This window comes from Tamandua tetradactyla, chromosome 16 (assembly GCF_023851605.1).
Source record: "Tamandua tetradactyla isolate mTamTet1 chromosome 16, mTamTet1.pri, whole genome shotgun sequence".
NCBI classification, from domain to species: domain Eukaryota; kingdom Metazoa; phylum Chordata; class Mammalia; order Pilosa; family Myrmecophagidae; genus Tamandua; species Tamandua tetradactyla.
The window spans coordinates 79,075,961-79,089,796 of NC_135342.1; the positions used below are offsets into that span (position 1 = coordinate 79,075,961).

The following is a 13,836-nucleotide window of genomic DNA, read 5'->3' on the forward strand; positions in this document are numbered from 1 at the left end:
AGGATATACAAATTATGGTCTACCCATACAATGGGGTATTTATTATCCAGCCATGAGAAGGAGTGAAGTTCCGATACAGGCAACAGTGTAGACAGACCTTGAAATCGCTCTGCCCGGAGAAAGAAGCCAGACACAAGGGATCACAGAGAATAGATTCCACTGCTGTGACTGTCCCGAAGAGACAAATCCTTACAGGGAGAAAGTGGGTTCGTGGTTGCAGGGGGGGGGGGGGGTGACTGCTCATGGGCATAGGGTTTCTTTGGGGATGAAAATGTTCTGGAACTAGATAGAGGTGATGGTCCCACAAGCTTGTGAACATATTAAAACCCTCTGTTTATAGTCTGTGAATTATATCTCCATAAAGAAAAAGAGGCAGAGAGCAGGTTGTTACTACAATCAGAACCTTTCTAATTTATATATCAACATTAGATATAAAACACAAACCATTTGTCAGCACCAGAACTGTAGCTGCTGTTACTATAAGTTATAGTCAGCCCTGCAGGAGGGGGCACCCGGTGGAGGGGGCAGTGGCGGGACCGCCCAGTGGAGGGGGCGCCTGGTGGAGGGGGCGCCCCGTGGGCTTGCACAGCTCCCACCAGCATGAGCAAGAGAACCTTGCCGCCGGGATTGGATGAAGAGTGTCTGGGTGGATGGGAGTGTTCAAGGTTCCCAGGCGGTGAGTGACAGGACAGAGTCAAGTGTGGATCTTTTAAAATTCCACATGCCGCGCTTTCCCAGTTCCCCTGCGCTGTCTGCAGATGTGGGAGGCAGGCCTGTAGAGGAAGCTGTGGGCGTGCCTGTTGGAACGTCCTGTTACGAAAATGCACAGTAACTTTTGTTTGAATGAATGGAAATGGGGAAAGGCCCTGTTTTGTCATTCAATGAGCTTAACAAACAGAATCTCAGTAACTCCAAATCCTGGGAGCATGGGGGGAAAATCTTGATATCAAAAAAGAGGGCTGGTTTAAAGAACAATGTGCAGTTAGAACACAGAAGGTTCACAGATGTGACAAAATCATAAATGCAAAATACAAATGAGTTTGGAAAAACCCAGCTCGGACTAATTCCAAGTTGAAAAATAAACCAGACCCTGCCCTTTTAAACAATGAGCTGCATAGACATTCAAACTGCATCTGAATATCTTTAAAAGACTGTGCACAACGTAAAGGAAAAGCTCCACTACTATTTATTTGTCTTTAGGGGTCAGCTTTACAATCATTTCTAAAAGAAAAATGATCAAACCAGGGTTTAGGCTTTTCCCTAAACTCTTTAGACCATGAAAGTAAGGCCATTGTCACGCTGGATTTCAGGCCTCCTTCCCTGAAAACACACCGGGTCTGTCATTTTATTCTGCTGGGGTCCGAGAGAAAGGGCTTGTGAAGCTGCAGAAATGTGAGGAGAGGGCCCTGATCTCATGTCAGCTGGGGTTTCCCCGCCTTCTGTCTTGAGCCAGGTGCGGGGGGAGTTGGTGCAGGGACAAGGAAAGGGAGCGTGGGTGCAGCATTAACCCCTGACTGAGCCCCACGGGGGGAGACCAGTCTCCGTTCCCCAGATGGGGGCTGAGGCTTAGGCTCAAGCAATTGCCTGGGCTGCAGTTAGGGGTGGAAGAGACGGGCTTTAGGCCCTGTCAGCCTCATCCAAAGCAGCTTCCTCTTGGGGCGTCCCGGCTGCCTCTCCGGCAGGGCAGGAGCTGTCCGTGGCGTAACCTTGGCAACCAGGGGTAACCGGGTCATTTATTTGCTCCAATATTTGTTGAGCAACTTCCCAATGCTGATAGCGGGGGATCTGCTCTCTGCCTTCACGGAGTTTTCGGGCTGGTGGGAAAAGTAAACGTTAAGCATCTAAGTGAAAATTAGTGAGATGATTACCGTTTATAATCACAGCTACCATAAAAGTTAAAAAAAAAAAAAAAAAAAAGAAAATCAGGTGAAAGTTAATTAGATCATTGCAATCAATACTCAGTGCTACAAAGGAAACAACAGCCAACGGGTTACCCGGGAGCTGGGCAGGGACCTGCCTTGCAACCAGCTGAGAAGGGCTCTCTGAGGAAGGAGGGAGCTGGGAAGGAGACACCCTGAGAAAGGGGCAGGAAAGGCAGAGGCTTGGGGTGGGGATGTGCCTGGCCTGGCCAGGGAGCGCCAGAGACTGTGGCTGGTGCTCCAGATTGGGTGGGAATGCCCCATTATGAGATGGTGGAGCGCGTTAGGGCTGGTGCTCCAGATTGGGTGGGAATGGCCCAGTATGAGATGGTGGAGCGCGTTAGGGGACAGGTCATGCGGCAGCCACTGGGCCCTGTCCGCTGGCACCAGATTCCCTCTCCACACCGCCACAGGCCATCATGACTCTCCTTTTTGAGCAGAGGGCTGGAGAGGGCTGGAGAGGGCTGGCCGTCCTTGATGTGGCGGCCACAGGAGATGGGAGGTGGGGATCCTGGCTGGGGCAGCGACGTCCATACCGAACAGGGGTGGCCACAGGGACGGGCGGGAGAGGGCAGGGAGGGGTTGTGGCTCCCTGGAGGCGGAGGAAATGGAAGGGCACCCAGGAAGAGCAGGTGACTGCAGGGCAGGCATGCTCAAACCTTACCACGTGTAAGGGGCCTGGGAGAGCCTGGAGAGTTTGGGCTGCAGTCCGTCCAGGGCAGGGGCCTGAGACTCTGCATTTCTAGAGAACATTTGGGGGGGTGCCAACACTGCCGGCCCAGGGGCCACACTGGCTGCGGCCAGAAATGACCTCCCTCGGGGTTCCAACAAGAGACAGAGCCTGGGTGAAGGCTGGGAAGCCTGGAGAGAGGGTTTAAGGTGACGGAGCATCAGAGGCAGGTAGCGTGGGAGGGGGGGAGACGCCTGAATTTCAGGGTGGCTCCCAGAAACAGCAGCGCTCTCAGAAGTCGTGATGCTTGAAAACCTCCCAAATTAAGATGCATTCCATCCCCGTACTATACACCGTGAGCCCCAAGGACAAATCCTTTCCAGAATAAATACAAAAAGGCTCCCGTGTCCCCATCCTTGTTCTTCTAATTGGTTCATGGTAAACTCCCGACCGAGGGAAAATGTACCGTGAATTTAGAAAGGTGAGTTCAGTATTTAGCAGCAGATTAAAGTCACAGAAACCACTGTGTTCAAAGGTAAAAATGACAGAACAGCCAGTGAAGAAGAAATGTTCCAAATAAGTAAATCAGGAGAGTTGTTCTTTAAAAAAAAACTTTATCCTAATCCCTGATGCTTTGAGGTATCAGGTTAACTCAAGTGCTGCCTTCCCAGCCCATTCTAATCTTTATTGGTTTATGAGTTAATTTTTTTAATAATGATGGAGGTATCCAGATGCATGTAAAAATGCCCTTCCCACGCCTTATTAGGGACAACTGTCCCCTCAGTAACCCTCTGCAAATGTTTGCTTAGCTGCTCTTGTCAGCTTGTGCCATAAAATCCAGGAAGCCTTCTGGCTATCACACAGCAACCGGGTAAAACCCCTTGACCCAGTTTAATAATCTTGGTTTATATAACTTGTCCCTGAAGGTTCCTTTGTCTCTGGGGTAAAAGGCCACCATTCATGTACTGTATTTCTTTGATTCAAAGATGCACATTCTTTTACACATTTTTAATTCTCAGAAATTGGACTGCTTCTTAGAAGGGATGTGATAAGAAAGTACCGTGTGTACAGGTAGTATGGGAAACCACGGTGCCTGTCCGCCACTGGTGGCTTAGATTCAATGAAATATGGTACTGCGAGCAATTTGGGTTCAGGGGGTGCCCTTAGTCAAGCTTCCTTTTTTTTAGGGAAGTTGTAGGTTTATAGAAAACTCATGCGGAAAATACCGAGTATGGACATTTTGCACTTGTGTGGTACCTTCGTTACAATCGCTGGAGAATGTAATTATGATGGTACTAGTTACCAGCCCATGGTTTTGATGACATAGCCAGCACATGGCCCGGCATCACTGGCTCGGGGCAGGGGTGGTACTGCTCTCTCTTCACTCATTCTGGTTCGGTCACTTGGCCAATGTTTACTGCAGACCGGGCCTCTGATGGGCACTCTGATGCAGAGGCTGAAAACTGCCCACTGCGAGCCAGACTCGGCCAGCACACGTTTTGTTTGAACTGCGATTTTTTAAAAAATTGGAATTTGTCACCAAGTCTTAAAAATTGGGATTTTGCATTAGAAAGAAACTGGGTTTCTAGTTTCTCTTGGAAATTTTGGAAGATCCAGCCACACAGGGCGGCACTGCCATCATCCCAGGCAGCTCAGCCGCTGCTGCTTGCTCTGGGGAGAGGCTGGATGGCGGGCTCTCCGCCACCTTCTGTAGCTCCCACTGGCCCCGCCACTGCTTTCCTAGCAGACAAGTGCTGTTCTCTTAGGTGCATCTCCCGGGGTTTCTCCTGGGTCCCCGCCGTCCAGCCTCCCGGTCATTCTCAGATAACAGACAGTCCCTTGGCAGTTTCTAATCCTTAAAACAGTCTCACCTTGAAGTTGTAATGAGTGGTTCTAGGTAATGCACAGCCTCAAAACTTCAATTCACAGCGCCCCACACCTCAGCTCCCACCTGCGTGGCCTCGGGTGAAAATGTGGTGGGGGGACCTGGGCACCCCCTCGCCGCACGGCCCGGCTCCTCTCCGCACCTCAGCTCACTACTGCAGTTTGCCACTTCCACCCTCCTCCTGCCCGCCCTGCCAACCTTCCTTCCTCCCTTTTTTCTTTAACAGCTTATTGAGATATAATTCACATAATATGCAACTCACCTATTGAAAGTGTACAGTCAGTGGTTTTTCTTTTACTCCCAGATACGTGCAACCTTCACTGCAGTCCATTGTAGGGCATATTTCCTCACCTCTAGAAGAAACCGCTTAGCTCTCTGTTACCCGCCCCCCTATGCCCCATCCCCAACTGCCTGTATCATCTTTCTGCCTCTCTGGATTCACCTACTCTGGGCAGTTCGCGTGAATGGAATCGTACAGCGTGCGTCCTTTTGGGTCTGGCTCCTTTCGCCTTTCACCATGCGTATCGTGGCGCGTCTCAGCACGAGCGTCCCTGGTACGGCTGGACAGTACCCCACTGCGAGGGCAGGTCACACTTGGCTTACCCCTTCGTCCGATGATGGACATTTAGGTTGTCATGGTTTTAAACTTTTGTTTTGAAAGTTTTAAAAGGAAATCTGTCAGCATGTATGATGAGTAACCTGAACAAGCACGCACCCCTCGCCTGGCTTCCCCCGTTAGCATCTCCACTGTCCGCCCCTCCCCACCCTGTGCGCATTGTCTTGAAGCGGATTGCAGGCATCAGAGCGCTTTGCGTTTCTCCTGTAAATGCTTCAGTGCGAGTTTGTAAAGGATCAGGGTTCTTAAAGCACACATACACAAGTGCCACTGTCACACCCACACTAATTTAAGGGCCCCTTGGCATCGTCAGTGTTTACTCTGCCCTCATGTTTCTCTGCTGTTTCATGTTTTCACGGCTGATTCGTTTGGATCGGGTCTGAACAAGCTCAGGTGTTGCATTTCACTGATGTGTCTTAAGGTTTTTTAGTCTGTTTTTCCCCTTCCTCTTTTTTTTTATTCTTAACAATTAATTTGTTGACGAGACAGGTTATTTCCCCACATTGGAGACTCTGCAGAGGGGTCAGGGGTGCCGTGTACCCTGTTCCCTGTCCCCGGTGTCCCCTGTTGACTGGCAGTTGGAGCTAGAGGCCTGGGCAGGTGACTTATGATGGGTCATGGTTTCCTACCCCATAGGGCTGAAGGGGGTCACTGGGGAAGGATGAGTGGAAAGAAGGCAGAAAAGGCCCAGATGGCCCAAGTGGGTGCCGTAGGAGACAGCATGGTTGGGGCTGGCCCTCCAGGAAGCAGCCGTTGATTCTTGGGGCTCCCTCTCCCATTCTCACCTGCAGCCCCTGGCAGAGTACCCCGCTTTTCTCAGGCTGCCTCTTCTGATGCCCCTCCTAGGACCCAGTTCTTGCTGGTCCCCTCCCCCAGGCCATCTGTGAGGTCCCTCTACCCCCCCCCCCCAGTGACCCTCGAATGTGGGTCCCTTTCACGTGGCTGAGCTGCCTGCACTGCCTCTTTCAGGTGGGCTTCACCTGGTGCATGGAAACACACCACCCACCCCAGCCATAGCCACACCTGCTTCCATGGGTGCTTGCCCTGAGATTCTGAGGGGGTGTCAGGCACGAGCCCATGTGTCCTGAGGGACCCACGGAGCTTTCCAGATGCTCCCCCGGGAGTCCCTCTTGTCAGGCTTGTGGTGAGCCATGCTCGGCTGTGCAGGTGGAGACACCCCCCCCACCACCGCCGCTCTCACAGAAACAGCCTCCTGCTCATCCCTGGTCTGCCCTGATCTCTTCAGCCTCCCCTGTTATCCTAAGGTCGGCAGAAGGCCCCAAACCAGCGCTCTCCCGTGGCCAGGCCTGCTCAGGAAGGTGGCAAGAGCTGGCCTCATTGTTTTGCAGCCCTGACCAAAATATGAGTCGGAAAAAGCATCCCTTCTTGCTGTCCGTCACGTGGCCGGCAGACCAGCCCACAGGCGGAGGCCTCCCAGCTGCACCCCAGCCCCAGTTCAGACTCCCACGAGACAGGACCCCCCAGCTGAGCTGGAGTCACGTGACCACCTCTAACCCGGGCAAGCATGCTTATGGGGAAGGGGGGCCTGCAAGCTCCAGAGCAGTTGAAGGAGTGAGGAAGAGGAGAGCAGACACCCCAAAACATCTGCCATGACAGGCAGAGGCAGAGCTGAGCATGTCACCTTCCCCGTCTGGCTCCCTTTTAAGGAACATCTAAGCCACTAGACCCATGAAAGGAGGAATTCAAGGGATCCAGGGAGGTGATTGGAAAATCTCATGTTCACTTACTCCATTCACAAGTCCCAGAGATTTCTCTGTCTGATAAATGAGAATAATTCAAGTGCAAAAGCATGAAGAGAGGAAAATTACAGATAAATTCCCGTGAAGACGTGAATGCCTATTATCTTAAGAGGTCCCTTCCCATGGGCAGATTTTGACCAGGGGAAGTGCACAGGGCAATGGATATCCAAGAAGGAGGCAGGTACAGCATGGGGCTGGGGACATTGGGGACAAACTTCATCAGCTGAAAACTGTTCCCAGCCCCAGCTGGCATTTACCCTGCTGATTCTCCGTCCAGCCTGGCCGTGGCCGCCATTCCAGAGGGCCTGCCCATCGTCGTCATGGTGACGCTGGTCCTGGGGGTGCTCCGGATGGCCAAAAAGAGGGTCATTGTCAAGAAGCTGCCGATCGTGGAGACGCTGGGTGAGGATTCCAGCCGCTCTGGTTTCCCACACATCAGACCGAACGGTGTTTTGGTGTCCTGTTAACTCAACCTGGGTGTCTCATAAGCCTGGGAATTGGTGGTGGTGACATTTTCCCCATGGACGCTGATGTATTTCATTGGACCAGGTTGCTGCAACGTCATCTGTTCTGATAAGACGGGGACTCTGACAGCCAATGAAATGACCGTGACCCAACTCGTGACGTCCGATGGGCTCCACGCCGAGGTGAGTCCCGCAGAACTGACAAGGTCTGAGCCCAAGATGTGCCCTGCCAGGCCCTTCCTTTCCTAGAGATAACACATGGAGACTTCTAGAAGTAGTAAGGAAGAAATAGATTTGGGGTAGTGCACTCTCTCTTTGCTACAAATCACAAGGAAGGTGCCTGGTTTAAACTTAGCATCCTTTATATTAACATCATAAAGTTGCCATAAGCACATTATAGAAATTAGAAGCTAGAAAACAAGGGCGGGCCACAGTGGCTCAGCAGGTAGAGTTCTCACCTGCCATGGCAGAGACACAGGTTTGGTTTCCAGTGCCTGCCCATGCAAAAAATAATAACAAATAAGAAAAGCTAGAAAACAATTACCTCTAATGTCCCATGATTCCCTGACCTTGATTATCCATTCGTGTTGTCCAGTCTCTCTCCCATGCACATTGTCCAGTCTTTCTCCCATGCATCTGGCACAGCTGCAAATGAGATTTTGTATAATGCTGTTTTTTCATGAAACTTTCAAGAGTAAGAGCCAGCAGATTACTGCCAATGGGCTGGAAGGCCTGGAAGGCCTGTTTTGTTTGTTTTCTATTATTGATATACATCATGTATTCACATTCTATGTAATCACCCAAAGTGTGCAAAGGTTCACAGTATCATCACATAGCTGTGCACTTATCACAATCAAATCTTTTTTTCTTTGTGAAAAATAACATACATACAAAAAAGCAATAAACTTCAAAGCACATCACAATTAGTTATAGAACAGGTTTCAGAGTTTGACATGCGCTACAGTTCCACGATTTTAGGTTTTTGCTTCTAGCTGCTCTAAGATACTAGAGACTAAAAGAAGTTTCAATATAGCGATTCAATAATCATACTCATTTGTTAAACCCAAACTTCTCTGTATACCTCTACCATCCCCTTTGATCTTTCTCCCACTCTTTAGGGGTATTTGGGCTATGCCAATTCTAACTTTTTCATGTTGGAAGGGCTGTAGATAATACGGGATAGAGGGGATAGCACTAACTGATGTCCTGGAGAGGCTGGGCCCTCTAGGTTTCAGGACTTACCTGGCCCAGGGACCCATCTGGAGGTTGTAGGTTTCTAAAAAGTTCCCTAGTGCATGGAAACTTTGTAGAATCTTATATAATGCTCTAGGTGTTCTTCAGGATTAACTGGAATGGTCTTGATTGGATTTTTGCAAGTTATGATAGGCAGCAATATCTAATTGAAGCACGTGTAAGAGTGACCTCCAGAGTAGCCTCTCGACTCTATTTGAACTCTCTCAGCCACTGACACATGATTAGTTACACTTCTTTTCCCCCTTTTGGTCAGGATGGCATTGTTGATCCCATAGTGCCAGGGCCAGATTCATCCCTGGGAGTCATGTCCTATGCTGCCAGGGAGACTTTCACCCCTGGATGTCATGTTCTACATAAGGGGAAGGGAAGTGGTTTCACTTGCAGAGTTGGGCTTAGAGAATGTGAGACCATGTCCAAGCAACAAAAGAGATTGTCCAGAAGTAACTCTTAGGCATACCTATAGGTAGGCTAAGCTTCTCTGCTACATACGTAAGCATCACAAGAGTAAGCCTCAAAACCAAGGGCTTGCTTATTGATTTGGGTACCCCTAATATTGGACACAGCACTAGGGGTTTGGAAGGCCTGTTTTTGTAAGTGAAATTGTGTTGGTGTGCAGCCACACCCATTTGCGTCTGCTGTCTACCACAATGGTAGAGTTGAGTAGTCGCGACAGAGACTTTATGGCTCTCAAAGCCTAAAATATCTGCTGTCTGGCTGTATCTGTTTCCTAGGGCTGCTGGAAGAAATAACCACAGGCTTGGTGGCTTAAAACAACAGAAATATATTTTCACTTTTCTAGAGGCGCGATGTCTGGAATCGAGGTGTCCATAGTGCTGAGAGAGAATCCATCCTTGCCTCTTCCAAGCTCGGGTGGCCTCAGTTGTTCCTTGGCTTGTCCCTCCAACCTCTGCCTCCATCTTCATATGACCTTCCCCCCATCCCTGAATCTCAAATCTTCCTCTGCCTTTTTCTCTTAAGGACACCCGTCAATGAACTTAGGTCACATCTGGATAATCCAGACCATGTCTTCTTGAGATCCTTAAGTTAATCATATCTGCAAAGACTGTTTTTCCAAATAAGTCCCATGCATAGGCTCCAGGGTTTAGGACTTGGACATATTTTTGGGGGGGGGGGGCACAATTCAATACACTATACTTGCTCTATCATAAAAAGGTTGCTGACCTCTCTAATAGAACATAATGCTCTTCTAGGCTATTACCTAGTTTCCTTAACCATATTTTTTACTGGCTGCAGAATATTTGATCAAGTGAATTTATTGCAGTTGACTCAAGCATGGTTTTGCTAGTCAATGAGATGTTCTAATTGATAAATGACCCTCCCAGGAGCACCTTCATGTTTAAAGCCTTTCTGTGTTTAGGGTCATGTCTCTGGGAGGAGCCCTGGAGAGGGACTGGATGTGAAGAGGAAAGCATATTTTTGGTTCAGGTCCCTGCTACCTCTGATGACCTCCTTCTGGCTGTTTTGCCCTGCAGGTCAGTGGCGTTGGATACAACGGCAAAGGGAGCGTGCACCTTTTACCTTCCAAGGAAGTGATTAAGGAGTTTTCCAACGTCTCGGTGGGAAAGCTAGTGGAGGTAAGTGTCCAAAGCCTGGTGGGGGTGTGTGCATTTAGCACGGGGCTTGTAGGGATGCTGTCTGGAAGGCGAGACCAGCAGTTAGGCCTCTCCATTCTTGGAAACGATTGGGCAACTCCAGGGATCAGGCCGTCCCGGTGTTAGGAGTACGGCAAGACCAGAGGAAAACAACGGGGTTAAGGGAAGAGCTGAGCCCATTGGGAAGGCCAGATCAAGACCCGCCCAGAGTAAGTGTGATAAATCCTCCTGATTGTTGTTGTTTTAATGTTTCCAGTACTCATCTTTTTCCGCACGCTTCTTTCCCCTCCGTCAAGTCCCAAGTGAGCCTTCTCCTTCTGTGATGTTTAGTGGGCACCCACTCCATGCGGGACCCACCTCCCTGCTGCCGCTTAGGTGCACAGCAAACCTCCCACGTGGGTCCTGCTCTCTGTTCTGTGCCAACATCACCCCACGAGGGAGGGAGGAAGTTGGGATTTGCCACACTCTCCTGTTTGCTTCTACTTATCTTTTTTTAGATGGTTATTTTAAATTGAGATACATAGTCAATTCTCATTATTTGGGGTAGCCGTGATGACTGTAGAGTCAACTGGAAGGCTGAATCTCAGCAAATTCAGAACTGCTGCCCCAGGAGAGATGCAGGGTTGGATACTTGCGAGCCTCTGGTTGCATTTCCTCAGCCAGTGAATGCGCAACCTTGTTTTCTCTGTGTTTCTATTTTTTGCTTCCTCCTTACCTGGCATGCAGTGATTCCTAGGAATTTCCTTGTCTGACCTGTCTTTAGAGAATCTCATTGAATCTCATCTAGAGACAGTATTGTTGCCTTCAGAATGTCTTAGAGCAACATTTAAACACTGCTTGTGGCATGAGGGAAACCAGAAGGTCCGGCTTTGTCCTTGTTGGGGCTGCACCCAGGGGAAGGCGGGTTTTCCCAGCTGACCAGGAACATGCCCCAACGTGGCCACCGTGACGAGTGAGGTTGGCTGTGATGAGCGCAGCGGACAGTTCACCTTCTAAAGTGCACAGCTCAGGGACCTTAGTGTGGTCCAAAGTTGTGCGGCATCACCGCAGTCTGACTGCAGGACCTTCCATCAGCTTAGAAAGTTGCCCGTATCTGCTAGCAGGCAATGCCCGGCACCCACTCCTAACCCCAAGCCGGCCCAGAGAGGGCTTTGGGGCCACCCCCTTGTAGGTTGTTCAGTAAACATCTCCTGCCTTTATGTGGATGAACAAGAATTCATTTGGAAGAGTCTGGTCTTGTCCCCCAGCTCCAAAGTGGATCAGGTCTTCGGGGTCTGACCTTCTCTTGTGCCCAAGGAGCCCGGTGCCAGCTGTGCACGCTGAGTCCCGACATGCAGAAATCTCTCCTTGCAGGCCGGCTGTGTGGCCAACAACGCAGTGATCAGGAAGGATGCTGTGATGGGGCAGCCCACGGAAGGGGCTCTGATGGCCCTTGCCATGAAGGTAGGAGACCTTTGGGGCTCCGTGTTGGGCATCCTTTCACTCTGAGCTGGATTCCCCAGCAGGACTCAGTCTCCTGTCTAAGCTAATGAGGGATGAGGGAGCTTAGAGGGGCTGGGAGAAAATGGTCCCAGACCATCCAGGGGCATGGGTGCTGGCTGCTGGGGAGCAGACTTCGAGGCACAGGGGGCTTCTGGAAGTGCTGCAGGGCTCTAACTCTGCTGTACAACTCCATCAAGATCCTCAGAGCAACCCCTAGGGCAGACCCCAGGCGGTGCTGGTGCTGAGGGGACAAGACCGATCGCGGGGTCCTCGCTCTCCTGAGGCCCCTTCTGAGAGGTCTCTTTGGATTATGCAGGGGTCGGCAGTTAGGCGCTGAGCTCTGAGCCAGGCAGAGAGAGGGTGGAAGGGACATAGCTTTGTGTGTGGGACAGGCAGTGCATAAGGCAGATCACTGGAAGAAGAAACAGGAAAAATTGACCAGGAATGCAGGCAAAAGAGGAAGAGGTAGAGAGAAAGCGAGGGCCAAGGCAGGCGCGAAGGGAACAGTGAGGGAGACAGAGATTTAGAGAAGGGACTTAGGCAGCAGGTGGGCACAAGGGCCCAGGTTTGACACCTGCTCCATTTCTAGGGCCAGCACAGCTCAGTGCCCTCCCCCCACCACCTCCACCCCGGCCCACTGGCTGTGCCCTGCTCCAGGCCAGAGTCGCCCCTGAGGGCAAGTGGCCTTTCTCCGGGAGCCGAGTGCTTGGCTTTCTCATCCACCGCAGCTGGCTCGCATAATGAATAATTTAAACTGACCGAGTTTGCATCGGCTTCAGATGACTCACTGAAAACCTGTCTTATTATCTTAGATGGACTTGAGTGACATCAAGGATTCATATGTAAGAAAGCAAGAGATTCCGTTCAGCTCGGAGCAGAAGTGGATGGCAGTAAAATGCAGCCCAAAGAGTGAGGTGAGCTTGCCACGTCCGTGTCCCGTTTCACCCCAATGTAAGCCAAAGCAAAATAGTCACACAAGGAGAAGAGTTTGAAGTTCCTAGGCATTCTAACTACATGAGAAAACAGTTTCCAGCCATTAAACCTTTCATTATCTTGGGTCCTCAAAGTGGGGTCCCTGGACCAGCAGCATCGGCACCATGATGGGGTAAGTTCAAGGAACGGACGGTACAGTTCACTCTGCGAGACTTTAACAAGAGCACTTAACGTAGAGTGAGGTGGCACGGGTTGAAGGTCAATGCCGTCCCCCTAGGGACCGTGTCCCACTGCACAGCGGGGGTCCCTGTAACTCGTCCTGCCATCCATTGCGATGAGCAGCCGGGCACCTGGTTCCCTGGCTCGTGCTTCACCTGCTGCGAGGAGCTGCGCACATGCCTCGATCCCCTGCAGAAGCAGGTGGGTGCCCCGCACCCCAAAGCCCCTGGATTTCTTTCTCCTCTTGTCTTTTCCCAGGAGCAGGAGGACGTTTACTTCATGAAGGGGGCCTTCGAGGAGGTCGCTCGGCACTGCACGACGTACAACAACGGGGGCATCCGCCTGCCGCTGACGCCGCAGCAGAAGTCGCTGTGCCTGCAGGAGGAGACGAGGATGGGCTCGCGCGGCCTGCGGGGTCAGTGTCGCCGGGTTTGCATGCCCTGTGCCCCTGCAGGTTCTGGCCAGGGAGGCGGGCACGTGGGGCGCAGTCAGCCAGGGGCTTCGCGATGGCACGACAATCTCTGGGTGACCCAGAGCCCCGCCCCTTCCTAGGCCCTCAGGGACAACTGTCCGCCCAGGTGTGGCTTCCCGGGTGCCACAAGGTGGACCCTGCCCCTGCCGAGTTCCCCAGGACAGGTGAACCTGACAGACCGCAGACCTGGGTTTCCCCACCACCCTCTCATCAGGTACCCCGAGAGCCCCAACCCCAGAGACAGCGCCTTCCCTCATGGGCTGGGCCATCGGATGTATATCTCCCATCGTCTTTTGTCACCCTGCCCATGTTCAGAGAAACCGTTTAAAATGAGTGGCTGTCAGTCTGGCTGCATCAGTTCGAATTGCCTTGTTTTTCCCTGTCCGGGAACAGAAATTATGAATTGCTCCTAAGCCTGCTGCACTAGAGCTTGCTGGGGCAGTACCTGGCGAACACGGGGCCTTCCGTCAGGGCCTCCTGTTGCCCCAGAGCAGAAGTGTCCCCTGAAATGGTTGGTGTAGCGCCAGGTCAACAATTGTCCTACAGAGA

General features: G+C 51.3%; 1 protein-coding gene across 1 annotated transcript in view; it reads left to right on the forward strand.

Moving 5' to 3' along the window:
* Nucleotides 1-13,836, forward strand: part of ATP2C2 (ATPase secretory pathway Ca2+ transporting 2) — a 90,734-nt gene that overhangs the window by 58,045 nt on the left and 18,853 nt on the right. Inside the window, exons 12-17 of the mRNA XM_077133201.1 lie at nt 7,128-7,252; nt 7,400-7,497; nt 10,062-10,163; nt 11,535-11,624; nt 12,476-12,577; nt 13,074-13,230. Of these exons, the coding sequence (XP_076989316.1) occupies nt 7,128-7,252; nt 7,400-7,497; nt 10,062-10,163; nt 11,535-11,624; nt 12,476-12,577; nt 13,074-13,230 (674 nt within the window). The remainder of the gene's footprint in view (nt 1-7,127; nt 7,253-7,399; nt 7,498-10,061; nt 10,164-11,534; nt 11,625-12,475; nt 12,578-13,073; nt 13,231-13,836) is intronic.